The sequence below is a fragment of the Bufo gargarizans genome, chromosome 6 (assembly GCF_014858855.1).
Source record: "Bufo gargarizans isolate SCDJY-AF-19 chromosome 6, ASM1485885v1, whole genome shotgun sequence".
In the NCBI taxonomy this organism is placed as follows: Eukaryota; Metazoa; Chordata; class Amphibia; order Anura; family Bufonidae; genus Bufo; species Bufo gargarizans.
This window is the reverse complement of record NC_058085.1, coordinates 379,543,516-379,564,972: the sequence shown is the minus strand read 5'-3', so window position 1 is coordinate 379,564,972 and position 21,457 is coordinate 379,543,516. Positions and strand designations below refer to the sequence as shown.

The 21,457-nt window shown below is 49.1% G+C and overlaps 1 protein-coding gene across 2 annotated transcripts; it reads right to left on the bottom strand.

Annotated features, from left to right (window-relative positions):
• Positions 1 to 4,032: 4,032 nt before the first annotated feature.
• DCLRE1A (DNA cross-link repair 1A) lies at positions 4,033 to 21,425 on the bottom strand. 2 transcript variants are annotated; one of them, XM_044296799.1, is made up of 10 exons: positions 21,339 to 21,425; positions 17,527 to 17,920; positions 13,664 to 14,818; positions 10,525 to 10,658; positions 9,353 to 9,471; positions 8,419 to 8,562; positions 6,342 to 6,487; positions 5,756 to 5,910; positions 5,366 to 5,507; positions 4,033 to 5,291 (listed from the first exon to the last, which is right to left on the bottom strand). In XM_044296799.1, exons 2-10 carry the CDS (start codon positions 17,909 to 17,911, stop codon positions 5,134 to 5,136), a joined length of 2,538 nt encoding a protein of 845 aa, XP_044152734.1. In that variant the 5' UTR covers positions 17,912 to 17,920; positions 21,339 to 21,425; the 3' UTR covers positions 4,033 to 5,133. The 2 variants fall into 2 exon arrangements, with proteins under 2 accessions (XP_044152734.1, XP_044152735.1); XM_044296800.1 differs by lacking the exon at positions 21,339 to 21,425 and having other exon boundaries at positions 13,664 to 14,655; positions 17,527 to 17,724.
• Positions 21,426 to 21,457: the final 32 nt, after the last annotated feature.

Below are 21,457 nucleotides of genomic sequence, written 5' to 3'. Positions count from 1 at the left end.
GTTCGGTTCCGGCCGTTTGGTTGATGTGGACAAATCAAGGAGCATCCTTCGGCGCTGTTTCCGGCTCTTCCCGTTTCGCTTCCGGATGGAAGGCGGTTGTTGTTCCATGATGTTCTGGGACTCTTGGTTTTTCCGGTTCTGTTGGATGTTCGGTCTTGCGTTACAAAGAAAGAGGAGGATTTGCAGGCGGAGTGGCCTGTTATACTGGGACTATGGGGAGGGGCTGTTCAAATGTTCAATATTTATTTTTATCTTTGCTGCTATTGGTCAGAGTAAAGAAGGAGAATAGCAATACTCGCCTCCGTGTCTTTAATAAAATCATGACTTTACGTCATGAAATAGGAAAATCACCTGATTATACAGCCACCACTAGAGGGAGCTCACTACATACAGATTATACAGCCACCACTAGAGGGAGCTCACTACATACAGATTATACAGTCACCACTAGAGGGAGCTTACAACATACAGATTATACAGCCACCACTAGAGGGAGCTCACTACATACAGAGTATACAGCCACCAAAGCATCTGACACTGTACCACATAAAAGATTAGTATATAAAAGGAGAATGCTCGGACTGGGAGAAAACGTCTGTATGTGGGTAAGTAACTGGCTCAGTGATAGAAAACAGAGGGTGGTTATTAACGGTACACACTCAGATTGGGTCACTGTCACTAGTGGGGTACCTCAGGGGTCAATATTGGGCCCTATTCTCTTCAATATATTTATTAATGATCTTGTAGAAGGCTTGCACAGTAAAGTATCAATTTTCGCAGATGACACTAAACTGTGTAAAGTAATTTACACTGATGAGGACAGTATACTGTATATATACTACAGAGGACAGTATACTGTATAAATACTACAGAGGGATCTGGATAGATTGGACTGTTGGGCAGATAAGTGGCAGATGGGGTTTAACACTGATAAATGTAAAGTTATGCACATGGGAAGGAAAAATGCAAGTCACCCGTACATACTAAATGGTAAAACACTCGGTAACACTGACATGGAAAAGGATCTAGGAATTTTAATAAACAGCAAACTAAGCTGCAAAAACCAGTGTCAGGCAGCTGCTGCCAAGGCCAACAAGATAATGGGTTGCATCAGAAGGGGCATAGATTCCCGTGATAAGAACATAGTCCTACCACTTTACACATCGCTAGTCAGACCACACATGGAGGACTGTGTACAGTTCTGGGCTCCTGTAAACAAGGCAGACATAGCAGAGCTGGAGAGGGTTCAGAGGAGGGCAACTAAAGTAATAACTGGAATGGGGCAACTACAGTACCCTGAAAGATTATCAGCATTAGGGTTATTCACTTTAGAAAAAAGACGACTGAGAGGAGATCTAATTACTATGTATAAATATATCAGGGGTCAGTACAGAGATCACTCCCATCATCTATTTATCCCCAGGACTGTGACGAGGGGACATCCTCTGCGTCTGGAGGAAAGAAGGTTTGTACACAAACATAGAAGAGGATTCTTTACGGTAAGAGCAGTGAGACTATGGACTCTATACTGTAAGAGCAGTGAGACTATGGACTCTATACTGTAAGAGCAGTGAGACTATGGACTCTATACTGTAAGAGCAGTGAGACTATGGACTCTATACTGTAAGAGCAGTGAGACTATGGACTCTTTACTGTAAGAGCAGTGAGACTATGGACTCTTTACTGTAAGAGCAGTGAGACTATGGACTCTTTACTGTAAGAGCAGTGAGACTATGGACTCTTTACTGTAAGAGCAGTGAGACTATGGACTCTTTACTGTAAGAGCAGTGAGACTATGGACTCTTTACTGTAAGAGCAGTGAGACTATGGACTCTTTACTGTAAGAGCAGTGAGACTATGGACTCTTTACTGTAAGAGCAGTGAGACTATGGACTCTTTACTGTAAGAGCAGTGAGACTATGGACTCTTTACTGTAAGAGCAGTGAGACTATGGACTCTTTACTGTAAGAGCAGTGAGACTATGGACTCTATACGGTAAGAGCAGTGAGACTATGGACTCTTTACTGTAAGAGCAGTGAGACTATGGACTCTTTACTGTAAGAGCAGTGAGACTATGGACTCTTTACTGTAAGAGCAGTGAGACTATGGACTCTTTACTGTAAGAGCAGTGAGACTATGGACTCTTTACTGTAAGAGCAGTGAGACTATGGACTCTTTACTGTAAGAGCAGTGAGACTATGGACTCTTTACTGTAAGAGCAGTGAGACTATGGACTCTTTACTGTAAGAGCAGTGAGACTATGGACTCTTTACTGTAAGAGCAGTGAGACTATGGACTCTTTACTGTAAGAGCAGTGAGACTATGGACTCTTTACTGTAAGAGCAGTGAGACTATGGACTCTTTACTGTAAGAGCAGTGAGACTATGGACTCTTTACTGTAAGAGCAGTGAGACTATGGACTCTTTACTGTAAGAGCAGTGAGACTATGGACTCTATACGGTAAGAGCAGTGAGACTATGGACTCTTTACTGTAAGAGCAGTGAGACTATGGACTCTTTACTGTAAGAGCAGTGAGACTATGGACTCTTTACTGTAAGAGCAGTGAGACTATGGACTCTTTACTGTAAGAGCAGTGAGACTATGGACTCTTTACTGTAAGAGCAGTGAGACTATGGACTCTTTACTGTAAGAGCAGTGAGACTATGGACTCTTTACTGTAAGAGCAGTGAGACTATGGACTCTTTACTGTAAGAGCAGTGAGACTATGGACTCTTTACTGTAAGAGCAGTGAGACTATGGACTCTTTACTGTAAGAGCAGTGAGACTATGGACTCTTTACTGTAAGAGCAGTGAGACTATGGACTCTTTACTGTAAGAGCAGTGAGACTATGGACTCTATACTGTAAGAGCAGTGAGGCTATGGACTCTTTACTGTAAGAGCAGTGAGGCTATGGACTCTATACTGTAAGAGCAGTGAGACTATGGACTCTATACTGTAAGAGCAGTGAGACTATGGACTCTTTACTGTAAGAGCAGTGAGACTATGGACTCTTTACTGTAAGAGCAGTGAGACTATGGAGCTCTCTGCCTGAGGAGGTGATGATGGTGAGTACAATAAAGGAATTCAAGAGGGGCCTGGATGTATTTCTGGAGTGTAATAATATTACAGGCTATAGCTACTAGAGAGGGGTCGTTGATCCAGGGAGTTATTCTGATGCCTGATTGGAGTCGGGAAGGAAGTTTATATTCCCCTAAAGTGGAGAAAATTGGCTTCTACCTCACAGGGTTATTTTTTTGTTTGTTTTTTTTGCCTTCCTCTGGATTAACTTGCGGGATAACAGGCCGAACTGGATGGACAAATGTCTTTTTTCGGCCTTATGTACTATGTTACTAGAGGGAGCTTACTACATACAGATTATACAGCCACCACTAGAGGGAGCTCACTATATACAGAATATACAGCCACCACTAGGGGGAGCTCACTACATACAGATTATACAGCCACCACTAGAGGGAGCTCACTGCATACAGATCATACAGCCACCACTAGGGGGAGCACACTACATACAGATTATACAGCCACCACTAGAGGAGCTCACTACATACAGATTATACAGTCACCACTAGAGGGAGCTCACTATATACAGATTATACAAACACCACTAGAGGGAGCTCACTACATACAGATTATACAGCCACCACTAGAGGGAGCTCACTACATACAGATTATACAGTCACCACTAGGGGGAGCTCACTACATACAGATTATACAGTCACCACTAGAGGGAGCTCACTATATACAGATTATACAAACACCACTAGAGGGAGCTCACTATATACAGATTATACAAACACCACTAGAGGGAGCTCACTATATACAGATTATACAGCCACCACTAGAGGAGCTCACTATATACAGATTATACAGCCACCACTAGAGGGAGCTCACTACATACAGATTATACAGTCACCACTAGAGGGAGCTCACTACATACAGATTATACAGCCACCACTAGAGGGAGCTCACTGCATACAGATTTTACAATGTTACATGTCAAAAAAAAACTAAACCATTATTATTTTTTTTTTATTATTAAAACCCCACATGATCTCATTAGAGCTTCATTTAATTAGATAGTTTTCATTAGATAATACATATAATATTATTAACATTGGGCAGTCGTGGTGACACCATGGCGGTGGATCCTACGCTGTAAGACCACCAGAAGAAGTGCAGCGAGGCTGTCACCTGCTGTAATACATAGTGCGGAGAATACATGATTCAGCCAGGGCCCCGTCTGTGGAAGCAGCACCACCTAGTGGAGGATGGTAAGACAGCGCTACACTAGGGTAACCACAGGGGGGTCCAAGTCACTGCTGCTCGGCCCGAGGTATTGACTTATGGAGAACGGATTTTTCTGTATGATCGACATTTATAAAAACAAACAAACATAAAACCTCAATCCCTGTATAACAAGAAGTCCTGCAACTTTCTGATATGCCTTCTGGCCCTTACAATTTATAAGAGTTCTGCTTGCCGTCAGTGAATGGGAACACTGGAGGAAATTTAACAAGTAGAACGTGACAAAAAGTAAACCAGCCAAGAAGCGACATTACGGCGGCTGCACACCTTCATGCTGGCCAATAGGAAATTATTAATGCCGCCTAAACATGATGATCTGAGTGTGCCGGTTTTTCAGGCGTTTAACCATAAATGTCACTATAGGAAAAAAATTAGGCATGTGACCCAATATATGCCACCCCAAAAACGTGCGAATTTCACACAGACGAAGAAAGGTTCCAACACCTATGCACATGGGGTGGGGGAAGGGGGTGCCTTTAAAGGGCAACATTAATAAATCTCCACCATTTGCATCCAGAGGTGGAAAACCTGCACATACCCAATGCATTCACAGCTGGGGGTTTGTTACAATAGCATCCAGTTTATAAAAATCCTCTGATTTTCACAATGCTTACATTCATTAACAGCAAGCAGAGCTCTTAGATAATTGAAGCTCTGAGCCCATTAGAAAGCTGCAGAACTTCCCATCACACAGAGATTTAGTTCCATAACCCCGGAGACCCCCTGTAGTTCACGTGTCCATGTCATGAAGTCTCTGCGCGGTCAGTAAAGTGCGGGTACATTGATAGAAGACGTCACAGAACCTTTCCTCATCGGCATCCTGAGAGCCATTCAGCAAAGTACTTCTCCATGGTGGTGCGGGATTTCCAGTTCCCCATATTGACGGTCGGGATGATTTTCTGAGGTTTTATAAACTGCACAAATCTCTTCATCTCGGAGAAGCTGCTGTGTTCGCTGTAGGGGATCCCTGAGGCGAGAAGCAGAAGATCAGAGACAGCAGAACCAGGACAGAGACAGACCCACCACAGACACGACACATACCATAGAGGGTCACTTTTCCTCGAATTTGCGGCCGGATATCGGCCACTGAACCGCAGCCCGCAGAATACGTCCATCCTGTCGGCTTGAAGGCCAAGATGCGGTCGTATCTTCCAGAGAACTTGTTGAGGTGGGCGTTCAGACCCTGCAAGAAGACATGACGCATATACCTAGGTAACACAATGGGGGTCATTCACCAAGGTATTATGTGCATTTTTTGTTATGGTTAACATGTCAATTACAAAAATGTAATTACAGGAAAAACCAACATGGCCACCACTGCAGCCTCCAAAGGGGTTTCCCCAGATTCCTGAACAGCATTTTGGATGAAAGGCAGCGTTGCCATCGAGGAACGCCGTCCGTACAGTGGAGGCTAAATCCCCGACACCTTACCTTAAAATTAACCTGCATCATGGGGAGGACGTGCAGCGCGGTGCTGTGCCAGTCTGTGGTCACCAGTGCACGGATCTCATCGGACTCCAGACACTGCATGGTTTTGTATTTGTCTTGGGACATGCAAACCTTACAGCCCAAAACGTCAGCGATCGCTGCAAACAAGTGGCAAATAAACACAATGAACGGCGGTATTGTCGCAGTTTACATAATTCCTCTACTGTACCGATCCTGTGTACAGACACCCCTCCCCCATTATAATCAGAAGACCTGTAAGGGGGGTGTACGATACAGATAAATGAAGTACACCATCCAGCAGTCTCCTGATGAAGGGTTAGAGGACTGGAAGCAGAGTCTGGAGTGAGGAGGGCGAGCAGAGGAGATGGCCCCATAGTCAGAGCTATGGTTCGTCAGCTGCTGCCGGTCACGGGTTCTGCTGCACAAGTGTCCCCGGCAGGGATCCGGTCATGCTCCAGTGAGACATGCTGCTTGTATGTATGATGCCATATTAGGGGGAGGGGTCCACTTTATATAGGATTTGTAAAATAACGCAAGATGAACATATGCTTTAACCCAAAACAATTACCCAAGAACACTCTCTCCTTTCCTACAGAGTATGTGCCGCAAACCACCAACGTTCGAGGATGTAGAGTCATCATCTCAAACGCAGCATTCACAGCAAACTGCACCGCTTCCTGCTGCGGAGGGAAGGTGTACTCCGGACTGCAGTATCTGCAAGGGAAAATACACACCCGACGGTGTAAAGAAAGCGGGAGAGCAAGAATATCACACAGATCCACCTGCAGAGATGTGGTCTGTACACATTACTGTATTGTACTCCAGAGCTGCACTCACTATTCTGCTGGAGCAGTCACTGTGTACATACATTACTTATCCTGAGTTACATCCTGTATTATACTCCAGAGCTGCACTCACTATTCTGCTGGTGCAGTTACTATGTACATACATTACTTTTCCTGTACTGATCCTGAGTTACATCCTGTATTATACTCCAGAGCTGCACTCACTATTCTGCTGGTGCAGTCACTGTGTACATACATTACTGATCCTGTATTATACTCCAGAGCTGCACTCACTATTCTGCTGGTGCAGTCACTGTGTACATACATTACTTATCCTGTACTGATCCTGAGTTACATCCTGTATTATACTCCAGAGCTGCACTCAGTATTCTGCTGGTGCAGTCACTGTGCACATACATTACTGATCCTGTACTGACCCTGAGTTACATCCTGTATTATACTCCAGAGCTGCACTCACTATTCTGCTGGTGCAGTCACTGTGTACATACATTACTTATCCTGTATTATACTCCAGAGCTGCACTCACTATTCTGCTGGTGCAGTCACTGTGTACATACATTACTTATCCTGTACTGATCCTGAGTTACATCCTGTATTATACTCCAGAGCTGCACTCACTATTCTGCTGGTGCAGTCACTGTGTACATACATTACTTATCCTGTAGTGATCCTGAGTTACACCCTGTATTATACTCCAGAGCTGCACTCACTATTCTGCTGGTGCAGTCACTGTGTACATACATTACTTATCCTGTACTGACCCTGAGTTACATCCTGTATTTTACTCCAGAGCTGCACTCGCTATTCTGCTGGTGCAGTTACTATGTACATACATTACTTTTCCTGTACTGATCCTGAGTTACATCCTGTATTATACTCCAGAGCTGCACTCACTATTCTGCTGGTGCAGTCACTGTGTACATACATTACTGATCCTGTATTATACTCCAGAGCTGCACTCACTATTCTGCTGGTGCAGTCACTGTGTACATACATTACTTATCCTGTACTGATCCTGAGTTACATCCTGTATTATACTCCAGAGCTGCGCTCACTATTCTGCTGGTGCAGTCACTGTGCACATACATTACTGATCCTGTACTGACCCCGAGTTACATCCTGTATTATACTCCAGAGCTGCACTCACTATTCTGCTGGCGCAGTCACTGTGTACATACATTACTTATCCTGTAGTGATCCTGAGTTACACCCTGTATTATACTCCAGAGCTGCACTCACTATTCTGCTGGTGCAGTCACTGTGTACATACATTACTTATCCTGTACTGACCCTGAGTTACATCCTGTATTATACTCCAGAGCTGCACTCACTATTCTGCTGGTGCAGTCACTGTGTACATACATTACTTATCCTGTACTGATCCTGAGTTATATCCTGTATTATACTCCAGAGCTGCACTCACTATTCTGCTGGTGCAGTCACTGTGTACATACATTACTTATCCTGTACTGATCCTGAGTTACATCCTGTATTATACTCCAGAGCTGCACTCACTATTCTGCTGGTGCAGTCACTGTGTACATACATTACTTATCCTGTACTGATCCTGAGTTACATCCTGTATTATACTCCAGAGCTGCACTCACTATTCTGCTGGTGCAGTCACTGTGTACATACATTACTTATCCTGTACTGATCCTGAGTTACATCCTGTATTATACTCCAGAGCTGCACTCACTATTCTGCTGGTGCAGTCACTGTGTACATACATTAGGCACATATAAGATGAGGAGTTTTCTGCCCCCCTCCCCCGCTTACAGCCAGTATATTATTTGGGAGGTGGGGGGGGGGGGGGGTCTCTCAGGTCAATGATCTTACGTGGTGTCCAGGTACAGGGTGTGGATCTTCCGGCCCAGCAGCGCTGGATACCTCTCCATTGAGGGCTCTGCGCGGAAGTCTCCTGTGTGTAATATCGAGGTCCCATTGGGGAGGATGAAGAGCAGCAGAACCGCCCCTGGGCAGCTAAAAGGTGACAGCAAAGGGGACACATGAGCCAAGCGAAGAAAAGCGCAAAGAGCAGGGGTTTATCCCTCTACCTGCATCTCTCCTGTGCTCCGTGCTGCACGCTCTCCATAACATGCCGAAATACAGTAGGGGCTGTTTCACACGAGCGGATGCCGTGCGGGTAATCCACTGCGTGAGAGACAGCCAAGCCCCGCTCCGGACAGCAGAGACACGGAGCAGTCACATGACTGATAACGCTCCGCGCCTCTCTGATCTACATAATCACAGTAAGATAAAGTGGTCACCAGGATTTTGTAGTAAAGGTCAGAGAGGCGCGGAGCGTCATCAGTCATGTCCGGAGCGCGGTGTGGCTCTCGTTCACACAGCGGATTCCACGCACGGGATCCGCTCGTGTGAAGGAGCCCTAACTGTGCCCTATAATCTGTATAGGATCCTATGCTGTAATGTCAAGAATACTTCTCACAGCTGAGGGTATGCTGCAATTGTATCCGGTCCACACAATCATCTGAAGTCAATTATTAGCAGCACAGATCTGTCACAATGTATCAGTGCAGGTAACATGTATCAGTCTGGGGGCCAGGCTGTGTCCATCACATAGGATTGTCTAGACTGGATACAACTGTAACAAACCTCCAGCTGTGAGCAGTAAGTCAGGACAGGATTTCAGCCTCCCGACAAAGAATGTTCCTATTCACTGACTGCAAGAAGATCTATTGAAAATGGTGTCTTATTACAATCTGACTAAAAAAGGTTCAACCCCCTGAACGCGAGGAGAGCGGATACGCACTGGTTGGCGTCCAGCAGCACCACCTTGACGCCGTCCACGGTGCACTCCATGTACATGGGCAGGCAGGTAATGAACTCCTTCTCTACTCGCAGCTTACTCTGCACCAGGTTCCCCGTGATCTGAAAGACAAGAGCAGTGACTGCATGTATGACACACGCATGAACAAGACCTGAAAGGCGCACAACTGCATGGTCCGAGTATGACGCGAACAGGCTCATAATCACGGGCCGTTCTGCAGCTTTACAACAGGCTCTGCGCTGGAACACTGTAACAAGCAGGACAGCTGCAGTAGCACCAGGACTAGGTCATGTAATAGAACGCATCTATTCACTGACAGAAAGCAGAAACCTGTAGACTAGGTCTACACAACTGTGAAAAGTGTCAGAACCATCGCAGTCTATGGGGCTATTCACACGTCTTATTTTTGGCTGTTTTCACAGCAAGACGGATCCCAGTGAAAATCAAATCAATGGGACAGGAGTGCACCCGTCTAACAGCCGTGAGAAACAGGTGCACTGGGGAAAAACGGACGGGATAAGGCTGGCGGCCACTACGAATGCTGGGGGCATTAATGAAAATCATCCACTTTTAAAGGCAGCTAAAAACGGACAGAAAATTGATGCAAAAATGGCCACGAAAAGCTAAAATTGTGTCCGTTTTTAGGACCATTTTTCAGTTCTGTGAATGAAGCCTTAATATGGAAAGAAACAAACCGCTGGGCGAGAAACTGTTCATTGTAATCTGTTTAAGCTTTAGTTACAGCGGGCTGGCCCTTTAACCCCTCAGTGCCCGCTGCTATGCAGGAGTAGCTGAGCGGAGCGGCTCCTGCCAAGCTAAGAGCTGACCTGCAGGACGACAGAAGTGCAGCCTGATGGGGATACTCTGCAGGCCTGGGGCCTGGTCAAGACATCAGCACCTGCGATCTTATTTGTGGGGTACAGATGGGAGACAGAGGGAGCTCCCTCCCTCTAAACCACTTAGATGCAGCGGTCGCTATTGACTGCAGCATCTAAGGGCTAGACTAATGCTTCTGCCTGTCCGGGCCATGAGAGCCAAGGCCCTGCTCTCCACAGGAGACTCGTGCAGCGCTTAGACTAGGCCTCCGTAACAAGGTGTATTGGTGGTCACTACCAGTTAAAATATCAGAATGAACAGAAGCGCGTGGTTTGTACCTTGCTGCAATAAATTGGAAAGCGGAATTTCTTGGTGAGACCGCCATAGTGATCCGAGTGAAAGTGGGTGAGGAAATACGCAGAGCAGCCTTCTATTTCACCATACTGGAACGCGTCCACTGCAAAACCAGTGCCTATAGGACGACCAGAGGGAAATCAGCATAAGTACAGAGAACAGTGAAGAACGGGAAACTACGGGATCTGAGAACTCCTGGAATATCAAAGCTCGTATCTACCAGACGGCCCGTTAGGTCAGTATCGTCATCAGAGCTAAACCTTTGTTACGGCCGGCGTCAGAAAATGAAGGTTGCGCGAAATGCTAATTATCCATCCGAGTGCTTGGTTGTAATCATGGGTGGGAAGCCAGACTGAAGTCTCAGACCGTCTATTTTTAAGTCTCATTTACCCACTGATTTTGCACCTTAATTAGCAGTCTTAGGCCTCATGCACACAAACTTATTTTCTTTCCATATCCGTTCAGGTTTTTTTGTGAACCATTCATTTCAATGGCTCCGCAAAAACAAAACAAAAAAAAACAAACATGGAAGTTACTCTGTGTGCATTCCGTTTCCATATTTCCGTTCCGCAAAAAATTAGATCATGTCCTATTATTGTCCACATTACAGACAAGGATAGGACTGTTCTACATACATAAAATACATACGGTCGTGTGCATGAGCCCTTATTTATTCCCCATCTGTTTTAAGAGGGAACTTGCACAATTTTTTGCACCGACAGTTGTAACTTTTTTTCCTCTGGTCATTTGTGCGTTTTTTTTTTTCCATGCGCAAACCAATGAGACCAGTCTTGGTGAATATGAACCAGTCTTACAAGAAAACGACCACTAGAGGTCAGACTTAACCAAATACGATTAAGCCGATTTATTAAGGGATTATTTAAAGACAGAGGTTTTCAAGTGCTCCAGACTTTTTTTTTACTCCTTAGGCCTCATGCACACGACTGTTGTGCAGCCATTCCGTGCATTGTGGACCGCAATTTGCAACATCCATGTGGTGGCCAGGACGGATCGAGACCCTTTCAACTTGAATGGGTATATGATCCGTCCGCACCGCGAAAAAATATAATGCTCTATTTTTTTGCGGTGCGGAGACATGGACAGAAACACCACGGAAGCACTCCGAAGTGCTTCCATGGGCTTCCGATCCGTGCTTTCGTTCCGCAGCCGTGATGCGGGGTGCACACAGCCGGTGCCCGTGTATTGCAGACCCACTGTATGCGGGCCGCAATACAGCAACAGCCGTGTGCATGAGGCCTTAAAAAGACGGCGAGCTTAAGGTCTCTTTCACACGAACGATACAGATTGGCTCCGGATGCCTTCAGTGAAACTCGCACCATTTTGCGAGTTCAGTCAGTTTTGTCTGTGCGGGTGAAATGAGTTTTGATGCGTTTTTCACAAACATCTCTTGGCGACCATCAGTGAAAAACGCATTGCATGCGGACTTGGTTCCCGATACCATGCGTTTTTCACTGAAGCCCCATTCACTTCTAAGGGGCCAGGGCTGCGTGAAAAACGCAGAATATAGAGCATGATGCGTTTTTTACACGGCTCAGATGCGGACCCATTCACTGTCCGCATCCATTGCTACGTTCCGTGGCCCCAACATGTCCTATTCTTGTCCGTTTTGCAAGACAACAGGTATTTCTATTATTGGCAACCCGTTCTGCAAATTGTAGAACGCACATGGGAGGCATCCGTGTTTTGCAGATCCGCAATTAGTGGACTGCAAAACGCGGCACTGTCGTGTGCATGTAGCCTAAGGCCTCATGCACACGACCGTTGTGTGCATCCGTGGCCGTTGTGCCGTTTTCCGTTTTTTTTCGCGGACCCATTGACTTTCAATGGGTCAGTGGAAAAAAAATCGGAAAATGCACCGTTTGGCAGCCGCATCCGTGATCCGTGTTTCCTGGCCGTGAAAAAAATAGGACCTGTCCTATTTTTTTCACGGCCAACGGTTCACGGACCCATTCAAGTCAATGGGTCCGTGAAAAATCACGGATGCACACAAGATTGTCATCCGTGTCCGTGATCCGTGTCCGTTTTTTCCTATCATTTCAATGGCAAACTTGACTTAGATTTTTTTTTCATTTATCATGTCCGTGGATCCTCCAAAAAACAAGGAAGACCCACGGACGAAAAAACGGTCACGGATCACGGACCTACGGACCCCGTTTTTGCGGACCGTGAAAATAAACTGTCGTGTGCATGAGGCCTTAACCGGAGGAATTCCCTGTCAGCTCAGCCTCTTGCTTCTGGTCTAGAGCCAGATGATTCAACACTAGTGTTGGGCGACTTGTGTTTTCCAGTTCGGCGTACAGGTTCAGATCATCTAAGAATCCAGTTATGGATTATGTTACCACGGACCATAACGGAATTCTATGACGGCGTGCACCACAGAAAGTTAAACCTATAAGAGGCATTGCGTATGGCCAGCATAGACTACTATTATGAAGGAATGAAATATGGAATGCCTCTTATAGGCTTCCGTGGTGCACGCCGTCATAGAATTCCTCATCCCAATTCAACACATAAGGCCGAATGCACACGGCCGTGTATAGTGTATTACTGTAGTGCAGCGTCGGCATGAAGCGCACGGCGTCATAGCAACCAATGATGCCGTGCGCGCCTGCTCTGAACAGGAATCCAGCCCGGCATACCACGGACCGCTCTCGGCCGCGTGCATTCGGCCTTGTGTTGAGTTGGGATGAGCTAACTTGTTTTTCAAGTTCGTGGTACAAGGTTTGGGTTTTCTAAGAATTCTATTATGGATTCCGCTACCACTGGCCATAACGGAATTCTATGACGGCGTGCACCACGGAAGCCTATAAGAGGCTTCGGCCTAAGAGGAATGTTACTGCATAGTATGTATAACAGAACACAACGTAAAGGGCAAATAGCAAAAACCAGCAGGTGTGAACGAAGGCAAAACCCGTAACATGCATTTTGTTTTTTAACTTTCAACCTGATTTAAATGGATCAGCTCTATTCCCACACTGCAGGGACAGTACGTGCAGCGCTCATGTAAATACACCCTTAGTAAAACCTACAGCAACATTTTTTTAAAATTTTTATAAAATATAATAATAAAAGCAGCCCCACAGGGCGAGCTGAGACACTGACCTGGGATCTTCTTGTAGAAGGGGCACTGCTTCTTCCCCCTCCCCCCCTCCTCAGTGGTCGTGTTCTGCCTGAACCTCTTTCCACCTCTTCTCTGGGTTCCTGAAGCCGCCGGCACTGGGATCCCACTAACATTTTCCACAACTCCACCATAATCGCCAAGAGAACCAGTTGCCTTCCTCTTCTGGGCTGGTCTCACATTCTGCGAGGACACGGCATTGGACGTCTGGGTTTTTAAAGGCACCTTTTCCTCAGTCTTTGTGGTCAATGCTTTAGGTTTTAACCCAAAGAAAACCCCAATGTCCATTTGCTTCATGGCTTTGGCTGAGGAGGTCATGGCCTGAGACGCCTGTGACAGTCCTTCCTGGCAGTGTGCTGCGGGCCGCTCAGCCTTTACTGGATGCTGCAGGTGGGGGAGCAACACATCAAGCTGTGAGTTTAGGGACGAGGCTGCGTCTCCTTCTGTCTTCATATGAGGTAGAAGGAGCCGATTATCGGGGCCGTGGTCATGGATATCTGAGGCAGCGGTGCCGCACCCAGACCAATAATCAGCATCCAGCAGCTCTTCTCCTCCGGGCTGAGTCCACTCACAGGTGCTGCCGCTGTTACGGGGATGGCCACTGCTAATATTGCACGGAGAGGGGGTTTCTACTGCTTCATTCTTATGGGGATGGGGTGACCTTCCTGGGGTTGTCAGGTCACCCTCGTCTTCACTGAACAGCTCCTCATCACTGACCAGTGGAGAAAAGGAGATGGTTCTGTCACATATGTCTTCATCTTGCTGGGGCAGAGGGTGACTCTTAGCGGCAGTGACCTGGCTGGAGGTTTCTTGGGATAAGGAGTCCTGAGAGGCTTTGGATGGTGAGGAGAGCCAGACCTCCAGCGGCGTCCTCCTCACCACCTCCTGGGAGCTGGAGGGCGACTGTGACTTGGGCGACTTCAGCTTTGGGTTATTTTTACTGGTTGAGGTGTTGGCTTTTGCTGGACTCAAACCACTGAAAATAAGTAAAGCAGGAGCTTTAGGTAAAGCAGGATCTGGGGTACGAGGTGGAGAAAGCGCGGGCTGATCCAGGGCCCGGCTCTGTGCCAGCAGGAAATGGGAGAATCGCTTGTAGTGAGACGGGAGAGTCGACGAGCAGCGCGCACCGTCCGGACATTCTGCAAAAATATCAGAGAAATCAGGAAAACCTCCAGAACGTGTTACCCCCAAATCTAGGCCTCATCCTAATGCGATCCTGTGCACCCCACCCCCAAAAAACTAAAACAAAAAACTTATTAGAATAGGCCCCTATGGGAAGGATTGCTCAGCGACAACCACAGATCACCAGGGAAAATGGAGATCTCAGTTGTCACCACTTCAGCTCGTAGACTGTTACTAAGCAACCATCCAGACATCTTCCGACAGCTATCGCATTATGCCAAAGAAGCCGTGCCGGCCCGACGCACCAGGATTCACAAGGGAGAACGGCTTCCATACTGACGCCCTATTCTTCAGTCAGATGATCATCGGGGGAAGGGCGGAGGCAGAACCCTCCTCTCAGTATTTATGAGGAGTATTTTCACACACTGAGGACATAAGACGCTCAGCTGCTGTGTTTTTAGTGTCACCATTTTGGGGTAGATATTAACTTATTAACTTTTATTACTTTTTTGGGGTGGTAACGGATATAAAAGCAGTTCTACAATTTTTTTGTGCATAACTAGTGTGTTCCCTTTATTCTGGAGGTCAGTAGATTACAGCGATACCAAATATGTATAGTTTTGTGTGTGTTTTTAAATTTTTTTTTTTTACTACTTTTGCACAATAATAGCGCGTCTCGTTATTTCGCCACATTCCATGATCCAGAACGTAGTCCCTTCTGTGCTGTTCTAGCTGTATGGGGCTCGTTTACTGCGGGTGTATATTTCATTGGTTCCTTTTTTGGGGGTACATGAAATGTATTGATTTAACTTATATTACTTTTTAGAACGGGGTCAATCGGAAAAAAATTAACCATATTTGGTGTTCTTTCTTACGCTGTTAGGCCTCATGCACACGACCGTTGTGTGCATCCGTGGCCGTTGTGACGTTTTCCGTTTTTTTCGCGGACCCATTGACTTTCAATGGGTCCGTGGAAAAATCGGAAAATGCACCGTTTTGCAGCCGAGGCCGTGATCCGTGTATCCTGTCCGTCAAAAAAATATGACCTGTCCTATTTTTTTGACGGACAACGGTTCACGGACCCGCACACTGCCACCAATGTTGTTACTGCTATAGAGGGAGGGGGGCCGATGGGGGGCGCACACTGTGCCACCAACGATTTATTACACTAGAGGGAGGACGGGGGGCCCGATGGGGGGCGCACACTGTGCCACCAACCTATTATTACACTAGAGGGAGGCCGGGGGGCCCGATGGGGGGCGCACACTGTGCCACCAACGATTTATTACACTAGAGGGAGGACGGGGGGCCCGATGGTGGGCGCACACTGTGCCACCAACGATATTCAAACTGGGGAGGGGGGGGGGGGTCTGCCCCCTGCTGCCTGGCAGCCCTGATCTCTTACAGGGGGATATGATAGTACAATTAACCCCTTCAGGTGCGGCACCTGAGGAGTTAATTGTGCTGATCACGGCCCCCTGTAAGAGATCGGGTGCTGCCAGGCAGCAGGGGGCAGTCTTGTACAAAGTTTGTAGTGTATTCTAACTAGAAGCGTCCCCATCACCATGGGAACGCCTGTGTTAGAATATACTGTCGGATCTGAGTTTCACGAAGTAGCTCATATCCGACAGTATATTCTAACATAGAGGCGTTCCCATGGTGATGGGGACGCTTCAAGTTAAAATATACCATCGGCTTGGAGAAAACTCCAATCCGATGGTATAAAAGAACTCCAGACTTTACATTGAAAGTCAATGGGGACGGATCCGTTTGAAATGGCACCATATTGTGTCAACATCAAACGGATCCGTCCCTATTGACTTGCATTGTAATTCAGGACGGATCCGTTTGGCTCCGCACGGCCAGGCGGACACCAAAACGACTTTTTTTTCATGTCCGTGGATCCTCCAAAAATCAAGGAAGACCCACGGACGAAAAAACGGTCACGGATCACAGACCTACGGACCCCGTTTTTGCGGACCGTGAAAATAAACTGTCGTGTGCATGAGGCCTTAACTGGGCAGTTTTAATAATATGTTAACTTTATTACACAGGTTGCGGCAAACACTGTGAGATGTGTTTTTTTAAAATTTTTACAAAATAAAACCAAGTTTTTATGGGAAAATGGTTTTATTTTTTAAATTTTATTAACGTAGAACTATTATTTTTAAGTCCCACTTTTATAATGCACTGGTCTGTCTTATATAGCGATGCCTTTTAGCCTAGCACTGCGCCTGCTGCGCGGTCTAATAGACACTGGTGTTAGGCCGCTAATGGTGGCAGAGGGAGCCCTTACTCTGATGCCGGCCGTTACAGCGGACGCCTGGCTTCAGTCAGTGCCGGACATTCCCACGGAGCGCTTTATCAGCGCAGTCTGTGAGGCCTCCTCAGTTTCTGCCGCCGATGCCAGGATTAATGGGACTGAAAAGGCTCCACAAGCTGCGCTGATCCGCGCTCCAGAGCATAGTAATACGCATGAGACTTTTAGTAAAGCGTAAAATTTCCAGGAGGCGCCAAAAAGTAAGTCCAGGCAAACCCCTGTAGGCATCCGAGAAGGCGAAGCTGAGGGGCAGCCGGCAGTGTCCTGACAGCGGACTGACCCGCCCTGGTGCTCACTGCCAGGACAGACATCAGAGCATTTCCTCCCAGATCCTTGGCTTTGTCTAGGGCTGGGATTTTTTGGTCGCGCCCCTAGTGTTAATATGGGAAGGAGTGGCTGCTGTACCTGTCTGTGCGGTTGACGGTGCGTCCAAGCATTCGCTCACGTGCCATCGCGGTGTCTGCACCAGTAATATGGAGAACGGCATCTGGCAGCTGGGGCAATGGCCGCTGTTCCTGTTTTGAGGGGTGACTGGGCTCGGGGTGTTGGCGGTTTCAGCTTTGTTTCTTTTCGGTGTGGACAGTTTGTCTTCCTGGGAGCCCGGCCGGGGTGCAGTGGGGGCCCGGACCTGGCTCGTCTTCCTTTGCGCACTTCTCTTCTTACTATCCCGGCTTTTCGTCTGCACCCGGGATTCTCTTGCCTGTTCCTGGCATCCTGCTTCCTCCACGTTTCGATCTCTGCGTTTCCGGATGGATTTATAACCCCAGATCTCATCCTCATTGTCGGACATTGCTTCTCACTAAAGGTAATGAGGAGAAAAAAAACGTTCAGGATGAAAAGCGACGCAAGAGAAGCAGCAGAATCGGAAATGGGCATCAACTGCACCCAGAGGATGATTCCCTTTACAGAAAATGGTCTCATACAGACCTGGCAGCTGAGGGGCTGTTACAGTGTATCAGTCTACACTCCAGCATGCTCCACTCACTTCTATGGGAGTTCTGAGGACAATGGAGCAGGGGTGTCTGCTGGGAGTTGTAGTTTCACAACAGCTGACCCCCGGACTAGACAATCCTCTGTCAGCAGCAGCACAAATCTCTCTCCTGTTTGTTACAGTGTATCAGTCTGGAGTTCAGGCTGTTTAGGCCTGATCCTCATGACCGTGCCCAGTCCGGCAAAACGCGGCCCGTAAGTCGCCTGCATCTCCCAGACCCGAAGTGACTGCCACACAGTACGTTCCTATGGAGGGTCCATGATGTGAGTGCAGTACAATAGACCCGCCATCAGACACTGCGGTGCGGTCAGGGGGGCCGCGGCCAACACACGGGACATGTTCCCCGGACTGGGCACGGTAGTGTGAATGAGGCCTAAGAGTGGATACAGCTGTAACAAACCCTCAGCTGTGGGACGTATAAAGCTACGTTCACACGCGTTTTATTTCATCTAGAGCAGGGATGCCCAACCTGCAGCCCTCCAGCTGTTCTAAAACTACAACTCCCACCATGTCCTGCTGGGAGTTGTAGTTTCACAACAGCTGGAGGGCTGCAGGTTGGGCATCCCTGGTCTAGAGGATCTACCAGCGTCTTCGTTGCGCTGGATCGGCACCAGGCTTATCCCGCGGCCACTCAATAATCCGCGGCTTCTCCATGCAGAATCCATGGAAATAAATAGCGCACTTATTTTACACGCCGCAGCGTAACATGAACGCGGAAATTCTCCACAGCAGCTGAACGGAGTAGCGGATACTGGACACAGACGTCACAAATCCAATAGGTGTGAACGGACACTTCTGTTCAAACTGAAGAAAATTCTGCGCTCAGCCACGTATTTCTGCCGCAGAGTCGCACCATTTAACGGGGTAACAGCGTCAGGACGCGACTTCTTTTTCCCGACAATGTCCCGCGCTGCGCAAAAGTACACAGGTGTGTGGGGGTAAAAAAAAAAAGCTGCATGGTAAGAATGGTGCCAGAACTCAAAGAGTTAATAGTTTTTCCATCAAGGGAATGAGGAGAAATCTAGGTCCAATCAGTATTTGGGGCGACCTCTAGGGACAGGTGCACAGGCGGGGGGGGGGGGGGGTGTGTCAGACATCCTGACTGCAGATCTTCGGCAGCGTTTTCCCCACACCGGCCGTAGCGTCCGCCCAGAGCCGTAAACGTCAAACCCTCAAATCTCCGACGTCTACACGGGAGGCAACATGTGAAACATCTGTGCTGGGGGGGGGGGGGGGGGGAGTCCTGGGGGTCACATCGGGGGGGGGGGGGGGGGGGTCCTGGGGGTCACATCTGTGCTGGGGGGGAGTCCTGGGGGTCACATCGGGGGGGGGGGGGTTCTGGGGGTCACATCTGGGGGGGGTCCTGGGGGTCACATCTGTGCTGGGGGGGGGAGTCCTGGGGGTCACATCTGTGCTGGGGGGGGAGTCCTGGGGGTCACATCGGGGGGGGGGGGGTTCTGGGGGTCACATCTGGGGGGGGTCCTGGGGGTCACATCTGTGCTGGGGGGGGGGAGTCCTGGGGGTCACATCTGTGCTGGGGGGGGGAGTCCTGGGGGTCACATCGGGGGGGGGGGGGGTTCTGGGGGTCACATCTGGGGGGGGATCCTGGGGGTCACATCTGTGCTGGGGGGGGGGGGGAGTCCTGGGGGTCACATCTGTGCTGGGGGGGGGGGGGAGTCCTGGGGGTCACATCTGTGCTGGGGGGGGGAGTCCTGGGGGTCACATCTGTGCTGGGGGGGGAGTCCTGGGGGTCACATCGGGGGGGGGGGGGTTCTGGGGGTCACATCTGGGGGGGGTCCTGGGGGTCACATCTGTGCTGGGGGGGGGAGTCCTGGGGGTCACATCTGTGCTGGGGGGGGGAGTCCTGGGGGTCACATCGGGGGGGGGGGGGGTTCTGGGGGTCACATCTGGGGGGGGATCCTGGGGGTCACATCTGTGCTGGGGGGGGGGGGGAGTCCTGGGGGTCACATCTGTGCTGGGGGGGGGGGGGAGTCCTGGGGGTCACATCTGTGCTGGGGGGGGGAGTCCTGGGGGTCACATCTGTGCTGGGGGGGGAGTCCTGGGGTCACATCTGTGCTGGGGGGAGTCCTGGGGGTCACATCTGTGCTGGGGGGGAGTCCTGGGGGTCACATCTGTGCTGGGGGGGAGTCCTGGGGGTCACATCTGTGCTGGGGGGGAGTCCTGGGGGTCACATCTGTGCTGGGGGGGAGTCCTGGGGGTCACATCTGTGCTGGGGGGGAGTCCTGGGGGTCACATCTGTGCTGGGGGGGAGTCCTGGGGGTCACATCTGTGCTGGGGGGGGAGTCCTGGGGGTCACATCTGTGGGGGGGTTCTGGGGGTCACATCTGTGGGGGGGGTCCTGGGGGTCACATCTGTGGGGGGGGGTCCTGGGGGTCACATCTGTGCTGGGGGGGGGTTCTAGGAGTCACATCTGTTCTGGGCGTCACATCTGTGCTTAGGGGGGGTCCTGGGGGTCACTCTGTGCTGGGGGGGTGGGGTCCTGGGTGTCACTCGGTGCTGGGGGGGGTCCTGGGTGTCACTCGGTGCTAGGGGGGGGGGTCCTGGGTGTCACTCGGTGCTAGGGGGGTGGGGTCCTGGGTGTCACTCGGTGCTAGGGGGGTGGGGTCCTGGGTGTCACTCGGTGCTGGGGGGGTCCTGGGTGTCACTCGGTGCTGGGGGGGTCCTGGGTGTCACTCGGTGCTGGGGGGGTCCTGGGTGTCACTCGTGCTGGGGGGGTCCTGGGGGTCACTCGGTGCTGGGGGGTCCTGGGTGTCACTCGGTGCTAGGGGGGTGGGGTCCTGGGTGTCACTCGGTGCTGGGGGGTCCTGCGTGTCACTCGGTGCTGGGGTCCTGGGGGTCACTCGGTGCTGGGGGGGTGGGGTCCTGGGTGTCACTCGGTGCCGTTCAGATACTTTCTACCTACGACAGGTGTGAACACAGCCTTAAGTTATTTTTTGGGCTGCTGCAAGTAAACAACAATGTCCTATTCACTGACAGCAAGCATAGATTGTGAAAATGATTACTATGATTAAACTTAGTTTTTTTTAATCCAATTTTCTAACTGCTGTAAATTACAACTTTGGCGCAAACGATGTCACAAAAAAATCGTGGGAAAAAAATATTTTTTCCCGTGGTTTTAATGATGATTGTTATAATTCTTTCCTGTGAATTGACTATAGATAAGCCCATCCCCCGGTCGGTCTGTGGCCCCCACCCCGGGAATTACCGCTCCGCGCCGCGAGGATCCAGTCATCTCCTCGGTCTGTTCCCGGCCATTCTCTGCGCCTCCCCCGGCCCAGTCCGCACATCCGCCGCCGCACTTTCCTCTCATTTCATCACACCATA